The sequence below is a fragment of the Phalacrocorax aristotelis genome, chromosome 2 (assembly GCF_949628215.1).
Source record: "Phalacrocorax aristotelis chromosome 2, bGulAri2.1, whole genome shotgun sequence".
In the NCBI taxonomy this organism is placed as follows: domain Eukaryota; kingdom Metazoa; phylum Chordata; class Aves; order Suliformes; family Phalacrocoracidae; genus Phalacrocorax; species Phalacrocorax aristotelis.
This window is the reverse complement of record NC_134277.1, coordinates 62,685,437-62,702,924: the sequence shown is the minus strand read 5'-3', so window position 1 is coordinate 62,702,924 and position 17,488 is coordinate 62,685,437. Positions and strand designations below refer to the sequence as shown.

Below are 17,488 nucleotides of genomic sequence, written 5' to 3'. Positions count from 1 at the left end.
CTTTCCCCATGCACTATGTCCTTGAAGATGGGTTGGTTGCTTCCAGATTTGTTTTCTATGAACTCCAAGCTTGTTTCTTTTGTCTTCCCCGGTTCTTAAAAAGTATTACTTCATTCAGCCTAGGCTTGCTCTCACTTTTTTCTGCCTACCACACACTGCAGTCCCTAAAATATTCTCTTCCATGAGAAGGCATGCATACTGTCCAGTACAGAAGCAGAAGGAATAACACACAAACTGAGAAAAATGTGTATTTAGGAAATATATGCACATATATGCATAACTGATTTAGTTATAGAACATAATTTTAGCTTGTTCCTCTTAATCTGGGTATGTAGTTTAAAACGGATTCATTCTTTAATGTCCATGTTAGTACCAGGGCTTTTTTTGTTGCTGTGGTATGGGGGAATACCTTTGAAACATAAAGTAATCGTCATATTCTATGCCAAGAAAATAAATGAGCACTTGAAAATGAAACTGCTGATATTATTGTCAAAGGGAACATTAGAGAATAATAAAAAAAAAAAGGTGGGAACACATTACATTTGGATTCATATACCCACGTGTGTAGGTGTCTACATCTGAACATGTCATCTAGATTCCTATAAATCTATGGACAGAAAAAAGTATTTTTATGGTGTGATTCATCTCACCCTATATTATACCTCTAAAACAAGTCAGTTGAAGGGCATTCTAAATGTGCCTGTCCTCTCTAATGAGTATCAAGGGAGACTAGATAACATATTTTGCATGTGGATGGCTTCCAATCAAAGTAGCCACAGTATTTAAGGAAGTAATAGTAAGTGTATAAGGAAGGTATTCTGGGGAAATAAATAAAATTTATACTCTTCTCTGAGAAGGGAAAAGTACAAAATGGGATAAAAGAGACAGATAAAAATCCTGCCACTTTCCAGGAATACTGGCACTGAACATGACTTCATTACGTTTTCTGCCTTCCCTGGAACGTTCTGTGTCTGAACTTAACCCTCGGTTGTGAACTAAAGGGCATTTCCCTGTGTGCTTGTCAGTAACACTGTACCTTTTGAACACCAGTCACTATACACTTCAGAAAGAAGTGATCATTTTGATGACAATCAGAACGTCGTAAGCTATCGCCAATCACTTGAATTTTAAAAATATTTCACTTCTACAATAAATATTAAAAGCTAGGTAACACACAGAATTGGCAACAAACCCACTGTTCTCTTATCGGCCCCTGAATGCAAATTAATTGAAACGATTATTGATATAGATTCAAATTTAAGTTTGCAAAAGAAAAAGAAAGTGGAACACAGCAAATGTTGGGTGGGGAATATGACTGAAATTCAGTTGAGGAAAGCATCTAATTTTTTTATTAGCTGAGGACATGCAATGATAACCCAACTGCAATGTAAATTCTACTTCAAGAAAATATATGAACTGACTGTTCACTATGAAATGGTAGTTCAACATGAAAGAGTTGGGATTCTTGTGGAACAGGTAGCTTGGTAACCCCTTAGGCAACTATATTACTACTGTTATCTGCACAGATGGAAAAACAGGGATTTCAAAAGGAAAAAAAATCAGAAGAACTTGTAAAAAATCTTCTAGGGGCATTGGTGTCCCTTTCCTTGAAAACAGTTTATATTTATATATAGCTATATAGAGTTAATATAAATATAGTTAACATAAAAATGCTTTAGGGGCACTGGTATCCCTCTCCTGAAAATAGTTTATATTTATCTATAGTTATATATAACTATATAGTTCATTACGCTTCATGTCAATGACACTTTTGAAGGCCTCCTTTTTTTGTTGAACTTTTAAACTGCTCTTTGCATGATTCTCTCATGTACTGCATTGGCAAGTACAGTACTATATTAAAAAATGGCCCATGAAAGAAAAATTATACTGAAAAAACATTCATTCATACCTATGAGGTTAAAACTATTTTAAGCATTTTCTTGGAAGAAATTTTCTGGAAAACTGGCAGAGCAGCTGGTAGCACTGGACCTATTTTGTGGCTTCCATCTGTGCAACGTACGCACAATAATCTCCTCTAAAGATGGCAGAACACTGATCTACTTCCAGAAATGAGTGGGTGAAGAAACTGTGAAAGTATTAGTTGTTTCCTTATTTAAACCAGAACTTTCTCATAACCATTACCAAAGAAGTAAACATTATTACATGACAGACTTGCATTAAATGCATTATTGCTTAGTGAATGCATATAGTTCAGGTTGCTTGCTACAGGGGAAAAGGGGGAAAAAACCCTTTTTATATGTGTCAGGGAATATAATTTCTATTTTTAGCACTCTGCCTTTCAGAACCAAACATCTGCATCTGAAAATGCAGATGTTTGGTTTCCAGAAGCATTTTCATAAGTGTGAAAGCTAATTAATCTCTGGCAAAACCAACAAGATTACACTGTATTAGAGCACATTGTTAATTCACAAGTTTCCCCTCATTTCCATTCCCTTTTAACACAAGGATTGGCTTCCAAAACATTTATGTGCAGTGGATTAAATGGATGACTGATTGCTTACAAGGGCTTGAAAAAGGAGGAAAGGACTTGTAAGCACCACTTCATGCAGCCAGTTCAATGTGGTGGAACTGCCTCTATGGCCATTCAAAAAACCTACTAAATGTAGTTTTTCAACAAGTTAAAAAACAAAACCAACCAAGCAGCAAAACAAAAAACCTACCAAAAAAAATGGGTAAGAGGAGAAAAAAGGGACAAAAGTGCTGATAATTTTGCAAAATTCTGCAACTGGAAAACTGTTAGGATATGGTGCGATGATACCTTGAAATAGAAATAAATCTAGAAAGGGGGGGGTTGAAAAAGAAATATAGTTTAGGGAGAGGAATGAGATCTCAGCAAACTTTTTGTTAACTGGATACAGTGATTTCAGCTAAGGTACTACACTTGACATTGGATTAGTATAAATCTTAATACAGACTAAAAATGTTACTTTGGATTCTGATCTTAAATCTGTCACCCATAGAGGCAGTCCACTAAAAATCATTACTTATCTCCATATGAGAGAGATTAAGTTCCAGTCTCTTAAACTTCTGCCAATTATTTAAGTATGTTTCTAGTTAGACAAGATAAAGTACAAAACTCATATGGATTTTGAAATTATTGAGAATGGACACAAGGGAGTCTTGTTCTCTTGATATCATATCTAATTCATAGTCTAAGTCTTTTCCAGTACAAACACCAGTATGAGACATTTAATATGTACTATCTTACAGTTATTATGTCAGTATGAGTTTTTTTTCTTTGAGATTTAATTGCTTTCAGTATTCTGATCACTCGCCTAGCAGCTATCCTGGACTGGGAAGGAAACCATTCAACAGAAAAAGAAAGTAAGGTTCTTTGAGTAAATTACAAGAAAAGAAATCTCTTTGTTCCCTAACTTACAGGATCAGGAAGGAGAGGGGCAGAGGGAATAATTAATAGTTGGGACACTTATCCGTGAAGGGAATATTCTGGTCAGTCCATGCTCCAAAGACTGTATGCAGTAACAGTTTCATATAAAAGACATAAACTAGACCCTTTGCCTAACTGTTTATAAGGATATTTGGAAGGGACAGTTGTGATCCTACCTACCTGTGATAAATTCTCATTATAATTCTCATATTACCATCAAAACCTTGCCACGCAAACTCTGGACATTATGATAGATATTTGTTGAACGCCAACTGTAAATAAAAAGTATTATTATAACTTAGCTATGACAGGGCTGAAACAAAACCCAGGTTCTAAGTACAAAACAACTGCAATTCAAAACACTGACTAAATCAATCCACTTCTAGTGTTTATTTTCATGCTGCTGATGAAAAGATTTGTAGCATAGTCAATACCTAGTCATTTGCATCAGAGCACTGGCTGTGCTGAATACTGAAACAAAACCAAGATTCCAACTATGAAATAATAACTTATCTTTCAAAACACTTACTAAAAAAATAAGTTTGCAGCTTCCATAACACAGCTTGTGTATTTCATTTTCTGTTTTCTTAAAAATACTTCTAAAATAATCAGGGCTTCCTTGCCTACTAATGAAAGTAACCCAGGAATAATATGTAACTGAAGCATCATTGTGGGAAAATTCTTTGTTTGACAAGAGAATTTGAACTGACGTATTCTATAAAAACCCAGAATTTGCTGGTTGAAAATATTGTAGTTATCTGAAATGTTCCACTTTTTGAGCTATTACTCCAGAAAACTACAAAGAAGTGTAACATGCAAGAACAGATATCCACTGAAATAAGCAGGAGTCTTGCATTAATTTCACTTTGATGAAACCCTAAAACTATCTAGGAAGAAGGCATGGGTGACACAGCATATTGAAATAGTTTCTACTTCCTTGCACAGAACCCAAGCCAGGAGCAGTTCAGATACTGCTGGCCTAATCTAGAATAGAATCATAAAATCATTTAGGTTGGAAAAGACCTTTAAGATCATTGAGTCCAACTGTTAACCTAACACTACCAAGTCTACCACTAAACTATGTCCCTATATGCCACATCTACATGTCTTTTAAATACCTCCAGGGATGGTGACTCTATGACCTCTATGGGCAGCCTGTTCCAATGCTTGCCAATGCTTTTGGTGAAGAAATTTTCCCTAATATCCAATCTAAACCTCCCCTGGCACAACTTGAGGCCATTTCTTCCCATCCTATCACTTGTTACCTGGGAAAACAGACTTGACACCCACCTTGCCACAACCTCCCTTCAGGTAGTTGTAGAGAGTGATAAGGTCTCCCCTCAGCCACATTTTCTTCAGACTAAACAACCCCGGTTCCCTCAACCTTTCCTCATAAGACTTGTTCTCTAAACCCTTCACCAGCTTTGTTGCTCTTCTCTGGACATGCTCCAGCACCTCAATGTTGTTCTTGTAGTGAGGGGCCCAAAACTGCACACAGTACTCGAGGTGCGGCCTCACCAGTGCTGAGTACAGGGGCAGGATCACTTCCCTGCTCCTGCTGGCCACACTGTTCCTGATACAAGCCAGGAATGCTGTTGGCCTGCTTGTCCATCTGAGCACACTGCTGGCTCATGTTCAGCTGGCTGTCAACCAACACGCCCGGGTCCTTTTCTGCCAGGCAGTTTTCCAGCCACTCTTCCTCAAGCCTGTAGCGTTGCATGGGGTTATTGAGACCCAAGTGCAGGACCCGGCACTTGGCCTTGTTAAACCTCATACAGTTGACCTCGGCCCATTGACCGAGCCTGTCCATATCCCTCTGAAGAGGGACCCCTCAAGCAGATCAACATTCCCACTCAACTTGGTGTTGTCTGCAAACTTACTGAGGGCGCACCCGATCCCCTCATCCAGATCATTGATGAAGATATTAAACAAGGCTGGCCCAAATACTGAGCCCAGGGGAACACCACTTGTGACTGGCTTCCAAGTGGAGTTAACTCCATTCACAACTCCTTGGGCTCAGCCATCCAGCCAGTTTTTAACCCAGCCAAGAGTACACCTAAGCCATGAGCAGCCAGTTTCTCCCGGAGAATGCTGTGGGAAACAGTGTAAAAACTTCACTAAAGTTCAGGTAAACAACATCCACAGTCTTTCCCTCATCCAGTAAGCAGGTCACCTGGTCACAGAAGATCAGGCTAGTCAAGCAGGACCTGTGTTTCATAAATCCATACTGACTGGGCCTGACCACTTGGTTGTCCTGTACATGCCATGTCACGGCACTGAAGATGATCTGCTCCATAACCTTCCCTGGTTCTTTCTGGCCCTTTGTGTAGATGGGCATCACATTTGCTAACCTCCAGTCATCCGGGACCTCCCCTGTTAACGAGGACTGCTGATAAAGGATTGAAAGGGGCTTGGTGAGCACTTTTCCTGAGTTTGGCTGGAACTTTTCCTGAGTTCCAGCCAAAGCTCTCTGTTCAGCCAGGCCGGTCTCCTTCCCCACCAGCTCATCTCTTAGCACATGGGGACAGCCTGCTCTTGCTCTTGTGCCTTTACGATTTCCTTCTTGAAGATTGTCCAGCCCTCCTGGGCTCCTTTGCCCTTCAGGACTGCCTCTCTCTGCAAGAAGCTCCCTCCTATTGGTCAAGCAGCTTTGGGTCAGAGGTGCTCATAATATGGTGTTCTAAGCTCTGACTGCTGTTTCTGGCTAGCAGCAAGTATTTCTGGCTGCTTCATTCTGCTAGTTCACATCTTTGTTTTATATAAATGGTAGTATTTCTCTACTGCTTTGTTTCAGTACTTACTCATTTTTTAATGACACAGAACTTCTGACTCAGAGTTCTTCACTAATGTTAAAAAAAACAGGTATAATTCATAAGTAATGACAGTCACTAATAATTCCTCCAATTAATAAACTCATGATGAAAATTGGACTTAAGTTTGTCTGAACTGGAGACTGCATTAGGAAGTTTCAAACACTAAATCTAGTGACATCTCAAACATCATCCAGTCCTTTAAGTCTTTGTTTATGCAAGAGCTCCCTGGGAAGTATGTGGAAATAAAACTATGGTGCTGGATTAATACGAGTTCCTTTCACACTTACTGTAGCTAATAAACTTGTCTGCTATAAAGCCGAGAATGCTAGAGACCCTGGTGCTGCCACATTTGCAAGCTGTGAAGATGGTTAGGCATCTCCATTTCCTCTGCAGAGCCTCTCTAATTGCACCTATCATCAATATTGCCTTCAGTTACTGGTGGTGAGAGGATGACACTTTTGTGCTATGAATGACCACCTGAGTGTTGTTTGCGCAGTACTTCTTTGGAAACATCAGTGTCTGATTCTTTCTGTTCTTACTTCATGAGAAACAGGAAGGACAGTTTCTGTTGCCTCTATGAGCAACAGTAAAGAAATCATGTTTATGTGCTGCTGGCTATTTCAGTTCCGCTAAATAAACAGAATAACCCTGCAGGCATGATTTCATTGTTTTTAATTGGCCCCATTCAGCAATGAGGAGATTCACAGCCAGTGAATCACAGTGGCCAATTTTCTGTTTTATCATCAACAAAAGAGACCAAAGTCTCTGTGACTGAGACCTGATGGCATACATCTTAGCCCTGTATAAGTCTACTGTTGAACTCACAGGGCTTTTTAAATTCCAGATTTAAAACCCTCCTCTTTTAGATCCTATCTGCCCTTCCTAGTGCCCTCCCATCCCCACGCATCCTCTCTGAACTCTGATGTGCTCATCACTTGAGATTTAACGGAGCAGAAATTCAGAACTCCAAACCCTATCATCTCTCTTCTTGGCCAAATCAAGTTAAGTGCAATTAAAAAGAAAGCATACAGTTTACATGATTATTTTGTACTCTTTGTTTTAAATTTTTAAATCTCTTAATTCTTTGAAGTAAATGCTTTTAATTAGTTTTTGTAGGGCGTATTAAAACAGTTTTAAAACATTTTCTTCTTGTCAAGGAATGGGAACTTAAAAAATACAATGGCAAAACTCAGTTTTCGTAAGTTTACTTGCCTAGTTCTGCACGTATTCAGAGTCTGAAGCATTGAAACTTATGAGCTTTTATAGAAGAAGTATAAACAACTAGAAAATTTGGGCATCTTCAATGTTAAAACAGAATTTTGAGGACAACATTTTCACTTAAGCATGAGTAGTTACAAGAAACACTGAACTCTTCTCAAAATATCTATTCACTTTTCTGACAGAGTGCAGTTTCTTTCTGCAGAATCCTGCCCTTAACTACCTCACCCAATAAAGTGCCTTGTTACCTGACCTAACCACGGCCCCAGCCTCTCAAATCTACGAGTAGCACTCCGCTCCATTCCCTAGGAAGGCCACTTCACACAGGAAATTTACTCACTCCAGAGGGAGTGATTCATTCCAGTGGCACTGTCACTTAAACTCTACTCCTGCTCTAATGAGTATTTTATTATATTGTTGTAAAGCTCTCAAAGGAGTGAGACTGGAAAGCCTGAAACGTTCTGCTTGATCCTAGCACTTGCACAGGAGTTACAAGTGTCAATGTCTTAACCAAGGTCCAGTTAACCATGCAGCTGTATGCACTACTGTTAGTGAGAAGGAAGATTTAACGTGGCTCTGCCCATCTAGAGATGAAGAGTGACTCCTCTGAGGAACATATACAAACTACTCAGGAGACAAGCATGCAAAAGCAATTTGAAGCACCCAGATAAACTCTGAGCCAGAGAAAGTTTCAGGTAGACTAAAAGTTGTATAAGCAGCAGTGTCACCGACATCGGGAATAAACCTCGTAACACCAATGTAGTGTCAAAAGACAGGCATTCTTTATTCACGGTGTCAGATGCACGAGGGATCACTCCTCCTAACGTGCACACCCTCAGATCTAATTGTGCAGGTTAAGTACATGTTCTATGTACATATTCATTAGTTTTCTGATAATATACATATTCATCATCATATGCAAATGTCATTTGCCATGACTGTTGGTGTCTCAGGGTCCCTGGATGGAAGATATACTCTTCCTCACTGTGTCTGGTAGTTAACCCTTGCTTTACCGCAAACTCAGTTCTGAGATTACGTATATACTGTCCTTGAGGGGTGGTCTGTTCTGGTTTAGCGTTTGCTCTGCAGTTCCTTATCTTTATGGCTCCGTACATCTGCTTTTCTTAAGGTCAAATGTCATTGTGACTTTGTTTAGGCACTTATCCTGAAGCCTTTCTGACTCCCCCAAAGCAACAAGTTTTAGTCATGGTGCAGGCTGTTCCTGTTAAGGCTACCCCATTATCCTGTCTAAAGTTTGGCTCCGGGCCCCAGCATTTGTTGAGCTACACTAGATTGCAATAGTAACGTTTAACTATTTATTCCCTAAACCACTGCTACCTAAAAGTGAGGATTTAATTCTTAAAACAGACGTTTGGACCCAAAAATTAAGTTTTGAGCCTTAAAAGAGGGGTTCTGACAGAAACACATTGTCTATTGTTTCATTCGCACTAATGACTAAATACAGATCAAAGATTGTACAGATACAAATCAAAATACTGATTGTCCCCAGACTTAATGTTCAGTTGGATAGTACAGCAGCAACCATGGCTGGTTAACTTCATCACCCTGGTTACAGCAGGACCTGCACAAAAAACATTCAGTAAAGTCCAACAGCGTGAGCTGGATAGAAAAAGTAACAACGCCCAGAAATCAATTCACACCGTGTGCAACCTTCGATCCTCTGTATTAGATACTGAATGATTGCTGTGGAAATAACGCTATGGGACCATACCCCAACAGAAACACAGCGTGGAATAACACAGCCAGCAGTTATTACCTTAACTTCTGTTGCTCTAAGCGACCAAAGGCATGGCCTGCAATGCATGAAGTCTTCTCCTAGCTCGCTCTACCACTTCATATGTTGTGCAAGTGATAGATGCAGGCAGTCATGATGATGACAACTGATGGTAAATATTGCCCTTAGAAATCCGGTTACGAGTGCTTGGATGAAGTGAAAAGCTCGATCCCTTGCCGGGAACGAAACGCCCCACACGGCACCGTCCGAGGGAGCTGTACCGCTACGCTCCCGCTTTAGGAACTGGTTCTGCCGGGGAGCCGCAAGAGCCGGGGACGGCCGTGCCCAGTTGGCAGCGCCAGCTCGCCGGCGGCCGCGGGGGAGCACGCGGAGGGGAGGAGAGGGGGCTAGGCCCGGCCCGGCGCCCAGCACCGGGGCCGCAGCCCACCGACCCCAAGCCGGCCCAGCTCGGCCCCGCCCCGCCGGGGACGAGGCGGGGCACCCGAGCGCGCGCGCCCCGCGCACCAGGCGGGAAGAGTTGCCCGAGGCCGCGCCTGCGCCGAGACGGCAGCAGCGCCCGTGCGGTTTTTTTAAAAAAAAAAAATAAATAAAAAAAATAGTTGTGGAGGAGCGTGGCAGATGTGGGAGCCGTCGTTCCCTCCAGCGGGCCGAGGCGGCGGGTGCTTACCGGGTGCCTTCAACCCCTGCCCTCTGCAGGGAGCGCCTCGCTGCCGCCTTTCCCGCCGCCACTAGTCAGGCAGCAATGGGGCCACCTTCGGGGAGGTGAAGGCGAGCTGGGTCCTCGCTGAGGCGGCGGCGCGGCATCTGACGGGCGTTGGCTGCGCCCCCGCGCCGCTGCCGGGGCCGGGGCCGGGGCCGGGCGGAGGGAGGCGCGTGGGTGCACGGGGCGCCGCCAGGCAGCGGGGCCGGTGCGGGGCCCCACGGCGCGGCCCCACGGCGCGGCCCCGGTCACTATGATGCCAGGAGAGACCCCGCCGCCACCGGCCGGGACTGCCGCCGCCGCCACGGCCTGCGCGAACTGCGGCGTCCTCCAGCAGGTAGCGAGGGGCCGCCGCCCCTGCGGCGCCGCAGTGCCCGGGACGGGGCGATGGCTGCTTCAGAAGGTGGCGGCGGGGCCGCCCTGGGGCGCGGGCGGGCGGGCGGGGCGCGCCGGCGCCGCTCCCGCTGCAGCGGGAGCTCGGGATGCGAACGGGGCAAACGGGGTCCGTGAAAGGAACATCGGTGGCGAGCGTTGGCCGGGCGAGAGGCGGAAAAGTATGTCGTGTTTGCGCGACGTGACGAGCGGGATCCGCTAGTGCGTTCCCAGGCGTATCCTTTTGAGTTCGCCTCGGTGCCGCGGGAGGGGTGTCTCCGTTCGCCTCAGCTTGTAGCGTAGGGCTTCGGCCTGTGTTTGTTTCCCCCTGAAATGAGGGGAGGGCTCTGCCGAGAGGTCAGAGGAGGTTTGGGGACACGATTAGAACGAGCCTGGGCTGAGAATCGGGGAAATCTGCCGGCTCAGATGAGCCAGGTGCCGCTTATTGTAATACTATGCCAAAGCTTAATTTGATTTTGAGAGAAAAAGTTACGGGGATTTTAGTAGGTAATCTACTGTAAAGCAAAGTTTGGAGAGCTTTTGCAGTAAAGCCTTATCTAAGCATGCATGTTGTCTCGTGGAGCCTGCACTATCTGTATGTATTTGTATATTTTTGGTGAATTAGTAACCTGGTCACTAAGAGAACTGAAAAAAAGAAGAAAGATTATTGTATTGTGTAGAATACTAGCAATCAGTTTTGGGCTTACTGTAGTGCTGGCTTTTGGGGTGAAACTTCTTTACCAACTTGAGACTCTTCCTTACAGAATATAAATGAATATGTAGCCGCATTAATTGCACTGAAGCAAAAAATGATTGATGGAGAGTAAGTACAATTGTACAAGTGTTTTTTTGTTATGGTTTGTTTTTTATTGCATTTAAGTTCTTGAAGCAAATGCATTTTATGGAATGTAGGTATTTGTTATTGCACAAAACTAAATTCTCCTCAAAGTGAGAGCAAAGTTTTCACGAACAGTTCCTAAATCTAGACTGTAAGACTTGTTTAATTTATGCCCTGGAACATCTGTGTGTAATGGTAGTAAAGCAGGGCTATTTTGTGTAGCTATAATAGCTGATATGTTATTACAAATACTAGCATAAACAGCTCTTTGAGGAGATTTCATTTTATCTGTTGTGAAGAATATAGTATGAGAACTAAAAGTTGAGCACAGGTGCATACGAACCTTTTCAACAGAACTTAATCGAGCTTTAAGGTGTGAAGTGCTGTTGGGATTAACTATCAGAACAGGAAAAGTGAGGCTGAACGTCAGTCAGGACAGTAAGGTTCTAAAATGGTTCTCATAGTTTGCTTTCTCTTCTGTGATTGCTTCCCCTTCTTCTCAATAACCATCAACATATGGTTGTATGGAATAAGGTATTGAGACATTGTATTTACCTCCACACTGTGGCCTAATATCCTTGCTATGTCTCCTAACTGTAGTGGTTTATTTCTCACGTACCCTTTCCCAGATGCATGTCAGTCTGGCTTTAGTGAATCTGGATTCCAATTCTGCATTTTGGTTTCCAAAAAGTATTTAAGAGAGCCCTCAGTGTCTTGACTGGAATACTTTTCTTCAAAGCTCATTTGCTCTGTGTCCATAGATTCCTTTTCCTACCTCCAAACTCCATGTCCTCCTTCTCTCTGCCAGTGCATACATTTCTCATTGGAATTACCTCTCCTTTAACTACTTGCAGCTCAGCTCCTTTCTTTTTTGCCTTACTTGATTACTCTTAACTATTGCAAGAGAAAGTAATGCAGCTCTGTCTGTATTGGAGGAACTGCCATGGTATTTCTTTCTGTCCCTTCTTCTCTCCATTCTTAAAAACCATAATATCTGAGGAAAGGAGAATAGCTTTCCTCGGTGATGTCCCATGGTCCACTGTACACCTTGGATCAGAGTAAGTGTTACCCTCTTATGGCTGCTGGGAGAACAGTATAAAGATGAAAGCCTTTTAGAGTCTTTTGAACTGTTTTTCTTGCATTTCTTTGTTCTCTCCTAGGGAAACCTTTTAAGTTTGGGAACTAGGATTTTGTGATTTTATGTATCTTTTTTATTATATGTATATTACGTTCTTTATGTAAATAATGATTTTGGTTTGGTTTTTTTAAGCTGCAAATAGTTAATGGCTACAAATTCATGTAATTGCTAGTTGGGGTTTCTTTTATATTTTAAAGCAGCCTGATTTGAGGTTTGAATGGCTTAATGAAACAAAAGGGTTATATTGACTACTATCAGAAAATGCAAACCGATCTTACACTTTCTGTATTTATCTATAAAACAAAAGGAAGGGTATCCTAAGACATGATTCTCAAAACCGGGTGAGAAAATGATTAATGTCTTTTTGGTTTTTTTCTTGCAGTCGTTTGCTGACAGAGTATCAACAGAAATGCACTGATATCCTTTACTTTTCTCTCAGTATTCTTAGAGAATTAGTATATCAATATTTCTTATAAGAGGGCTTGACACTTTTCATTTAAGGTTTAAGTTAAGAGATGATGCCTCTAATAAAGAACAGACTGGTTAGGCTTTGTAAAGAAAATAGGGTTTGGAATTACACCTATCCACTCAAGATCTGACTGTGTCTAATATATGCTTAATATGGACTATTTTAAATCTGTGTTGCTGAGAATGACTCAAGTTTTTTCATGTAACAGAAGAAGCTCTGCTAATTCACTTCAAATATTGAAATGTTTCAATTAAACGCTTAGTTCTGCAAGTCTGATGTTTTCTGTGCGCAAGTCTTCACTGGATGTTTCGTTGCAAGTGGTGATTGGATTGAAATATACTTAAGGACGTTTGATAAACTGTTTAATTTCTGCCTTAACAAGAGAGTACAGCTTCAATTTGCAGAACGGTAAGTTTGATTTAAGCTATTTACTAAAGATGCTACGTTCTTTGTGCCTTGGACAGTTTTAGGAGTCTGATGTTGTAATAGCAACAGCCCTGGGTCTAGGCTGAGCTTTTAATATGGTCCTTTCTTTTACCATGCTTCCTAAGGCATAGTTAGCAAAGATACCCTTGATGAGGAGGAAAATCTGTCCTACTTCTATGATACTCATCTGAAGTTCTTTCCTGGCCCTGTGTTATGTAAGAGTCTAAGGTGACCAAGTGGAGGTGCAGAGCTCATGTTTTGGTGGTGGTTAAATGTAAACATATTTGGAGCAGCCCTATTTGTATGAAGAGTTGTGGCTGTGTGCCCTTGCTTACTCTGCTTGATTATAGAGGAAGAGGCAGCATATAATCTTTAAGGACTCCATCCTGCCTGCTGAAAAATCCCACAGTTGGACTCTGCTCTTATTTCAAGGCTCTACCTATGTGAGACACTTATTCCTGGCACTTCAGTGTAGGCAGCTGGGCAGTGGTCCTGTGTGGCACATGCCATCTGCTTGCATCTAGCTTTAGGCTCAGCTTAATGTTTTTAAGTCAGATCTCGAATTTTCTTTGAATGTAAAATGTTGGATGGAAAAATGAGAACACTTAGACTCTCAAAAGCTTTTTGGGTATGTCTCTCAGCACTTTTCCACAGGGGAAAGCAAAATTCTCAGACACTTGCCTGAACAATCAGAACATTGAGTTTGAAAGTATCTATGGTTTTTTGGCAACTTTTTCTTTAATTACACTTTCTGTTTCAGAGAGATCTCTGCACTTCGTTGCCAAGTGGAGCAGATGCTGCAGAAAATCCTGCCTCTGGAAAAGTGCCAGGAAGAGTTGGGTTCCTTGAAAGCAGAGCTGGAGGAGAAAAAGGTGTGCTTGTACGCTTTAAATAACTTGCACTTCTTCTGTTGAACGAAATTTATATATTTAATGTTCATCTTACTGAAGCAGGCTTTAATGAGCCCAGTTGTTTCCAGCTCACTGGAACAGGCACCTTTGATTTAGGTGAACTTAATTCAAAGGCAGCAGGTTTCAGATAGGCAGAAAGTTCAGGCTTTTGTAGTTCCCATGATTTTTGATCAGATTACTTGGGTTTTATTTCCTTATTTAGGAAGGAAGGAGATATATTCAAATTCCTTTGGTTTTCTGTTCTGATCTTATTAGATTACTGAACTCGCTGTACCTTTTTAGTAGTACAAGTTATAAAGAGCGTCTGTACAGAATAGGATTTCGCTTCTGTTACCATTTTGAACCTATGCTTTTTCATTCTTAACTACTTGAGTTTATTCCTAATTTATCTCCCATCTCTTAGCTGACATGTAGTCTACAGAAGAAAAGCTTTTTGACTGTTCAAATGGCCTAAGTATACGTATTTTCTAGACATTAACTATTATTTCTGCAAAAAATACCCCACCTTCTTTCTTGTAGTTTTTTCATGCAGGTACAAGATATTAACATGTGTCTTGGCACCGTACCAAGTTTTTCTTCTATGTTACGACTCGTTTTTTTAAAACTTCTTCCCTCAGAAAGCATTAGTAGCTGATGTCATGATGGCACTTTTTCGGAAGAAGCGGGATTGTATGTATCGTATATAATAGTTGTGCTCTTCACTTCAGCTTTGGGTTCCTGTCCAGATATGTGTTGGAGGCACATCCTCAAAAGATAGATAGCTAGTGATTTATTAATTTGTTTGTTTGTTACAATTTTTGCCTTTAAAGAAAAAGAATAACCTGACTTTTCAAACTCACTGAATATACTTTTTTGGCTATACACTGTTTTCATTAGAATAGGTAAAGTGTCTGCCATCTATTTTATTGCCCCCCCCCCCCCCCCCCCAGTAAGGATATATTTGAACTGTGCTTTCCTTCTCCACAGAGTTCTCTCAAGATTTATCGGGAGAGTCAACTGGAGTATGTTAAAATTAAAGAAGAAATAGTAAACAGTGATGCTGCGTGAGTGATGCTTCTTTGTTTCACAAACTTTCTTTCCCTGTCTTTCCTCTTCCAGAACTTGGACTTGTACATTACCTAGTTATGCTTCCCATGTTGCTAAAATTTTTATGCTTATATGTTCTGAGAACAGGGAGTTGATGGAAGGATGGTCTTAAATTTTGTAACAAGCACTCTGAAAGGTAGAATTATTTTAATTATTATCCTGTCTTGAAATGGCTTTTGGTGGTTTAGTGAAGGTTTTTAAGAACAGGGTAAGATTAGAGAAGAAGCTGTAGTTTCTCCAGTTTTTAGTGGTTCTTAGTCTTGGCTTTGCTATTGCTGTCCATATCTGTTGTGCTGATAAGTCTCTGTGGCTAATGTATAAATGATATTGTCAAAGTAACCTTCACTTAAAATCAGTCCTTAAAATAATTGGTTTTAAAGAAATGGCTCAGCAAGCCCTGAACTGTCCACTGTGCTTGGAAATGATCGGGAAGAATTTGGCACCAGAAAAGCAGAAGCCATTTTTGCTCCCATAGTACAGAATATTGTGAAGCTGTGCCTTGATAATTCCCAAAGTTCGTTCTTTCAGTAACCAGTCACTCAAAGACTTCCTTGCCTTGAGCATATGTGTGTGTTATCATGCTTTACTGATCTTGATGGACTTTCTAATGAAGAGAGGCTTTTTAACCCTGTTATACTCCTAGCCTCTAAATCACCTGTATCAGAGAACTGTGACTTTTCAGTATTGTATGGAAAGGTACTTATGGTCTCAAAAGGGAACCAGCTAATATACAACTGGGAGTTGTGAGTTTGTAGTTGTGGTTATATTTCTCTGTGTGCATCATTTTGCATTTATCAACACCAATGGTTGCTCTCTAGTTGCTTGGAATTCTAAGACCCTTCTGCTGCTTTTTGTAGTAAGCTTTTATTTCTGATGTGTTCTAACACACATCCCAATGGGACTCCCGCTGGTGACTCCTTATGTCCTTCCTTATCATGGTTTAACCCCAGCCAGCAGCTATGCACCGCACAGCCTCTCACTCACTCCACCCAGTGGGATGGGGAGAGGTTTGGAAGAGTAAAAGTGAGAACTTGTGGGTTGAGATAAAGACAGTTTAATACGTAAAGCAAAAACCACACATGCAAGTAAAGCAAACCAAGGATTTCATTCACCACTTCCCATGGGCAGGCAGGTGTTCAGCCATCTCCAAGAAAGCAGGCCTCCATCATGCGTAACAGTTACTTAGGAAGAGAAACACCATCACTTTGAATGTCCCCCCTTCCTCCTTCCCCCAGCTTTATATGCTGAGCATGATGTCATATGGTGTGGGATATCCCGTAGGTTAGTTGGGGTCAGCTGTCCTGGCTGTGTCCCCTCCCCTCCTGGCTTCTTGTGCACCCAGCAGAGCATGGGGAGCTGAAAGTCCTTGGCTAGTGTAAGCACCACTTAGCAAGAACTAAAACATCCCTGCCTTATCAACACTGGTTTTAGCACAAATCTAAAACATAGCGCCATACTAGCTACAGTGAAGATGATGAACTCTATCCCAGCCAAAACCATCACACTTGTAAACTGGTTATCATTTTAAACTTTGGTGTTCCTAAGCTATTTTGATGTTACCAGCAGGTCGAGGGAGGTGGTTATTCCCCTCTACTCGGCACTGGTGAGGCCACTGCTGGAGTACTGTGTCCAGTTCTGGGCTCGTCAGCACAAGAGAGATATTAGCGTCTTGGAGAGAGTCCAACAGAAGGCAACGGAGGTGATCAAGGGACTGGAGTATCTCTCAAATATCTTAGTATCTTTACATGGCTTGTGAAACATCCAGTACTCAAAGCACAGCAGCAAGACACTATCATCCATTAGACTGTACAAGCCCACTAGCATTGCTGTTGGTGGTGGTTGTCACTTCTTCCACCAGACTGCATGTATTTCATGTATAGGTGCGAAGTCCTGCAGCTGGTGAGGAATAACCCCACACACCAGTATATGCTGGGGGCCACCCAGCTGGAAAGCAGCTTGGCAGAAAAGGACCTGGGGGTCCTGGTGGACACCAAGCTGGACATGAGCCAGTGATGTACCCTTGTGCAAAGAAGGCTACCAGTATCCTGGTCTGCATTAAGCAAAGTGTTGCTGGTGGGCTGGTGCTCCTTTCCCTCTACTCAGCACTGGTGAGGACACCCCTGGAGTACTGGGTCTAGTTCTGGGCTCCACAATACAAGAGAGACACGGACATAATGGAGAGAGTCCAGTGAAGGGCCATGAAGATGATGACGGGAGTGGAGCATCCCTCCGTTGAGGAAAGCCTGAGAGAGCTGGAACTGTTCAGTCTGGAGATGAGAAGGCTCAGGGAGATCTCATTAGTGGCTATAAATACCTGAATGGTGCAAAGAGGACAGAGCCAGCTCTTTTCCA

The 17,488-nt window shown here is 42.1% G+C and overlaps 2 protein-coding genes across 4 annotated transcripts in view; one reads left to right on the top strand and one right to left on the bottom strand.

The window, feature by feature from the left end:
* The window catches only part of NFX1 (nuclear transcription factor, X-box binding 1), a 96,754-nt gene extending 87,098 nt beyond the window's left edge, over window positions 1-9,656 (bottom strand). The window contains exon 1 of the mRNA XM_075083807.1: window positions 9,218-9,656. The gene's annotated coding sequence lies outside the window, so the exon portion shown is untranslated. The remainder of the gene's footprint in view (window positions 1-9,217) is intronic.
* Window positions 9,657-10,025: 369 nt separating this feature from the next.
* The window catches only part of ICE1 (interactor of little elongation complex ELL subunit 1), a 39,169-nt gene continuing 31,706 nt past the window's right edge, over window positions 10,026-17,488 (top strand). The window contains exons 1-6 of one of the 3 annotated variants that reach the window (XM_075083804.1): window positions 10,026-10,233; window positions 11,033-11,091; window positions 12,627-12,662; window positions 13,104-13,121; window positions 13,900-14,011; window positions 15,017-15,093. In XM_075083804.1, coding sequence (XP_074939905.1) covers window positions 10,150-10,233; window positions 11,033-11,091; window positions 12,627-12,662; window positions 13,104-13,121; window positions 13,900-14,011; window positions 15,017-15,093 — 386 coding nt within the window. In that variant the 5' untranslated portion in view covers window positions 10,026-10,149. Of the gene's footprint in view, window positions 10,234-10,359; window positions 10,505-11,032; window positions 11,092-12,626; window positions 12,663-13,103; window positions 13,122-13,899; window positions 14,012-15,016; window positions 15,094-17,488 lie in introns of those variants that run through there. The other 2 variants (XM_075083802.1, XM_075083803.1) reach the window with 2 other exon arrangements.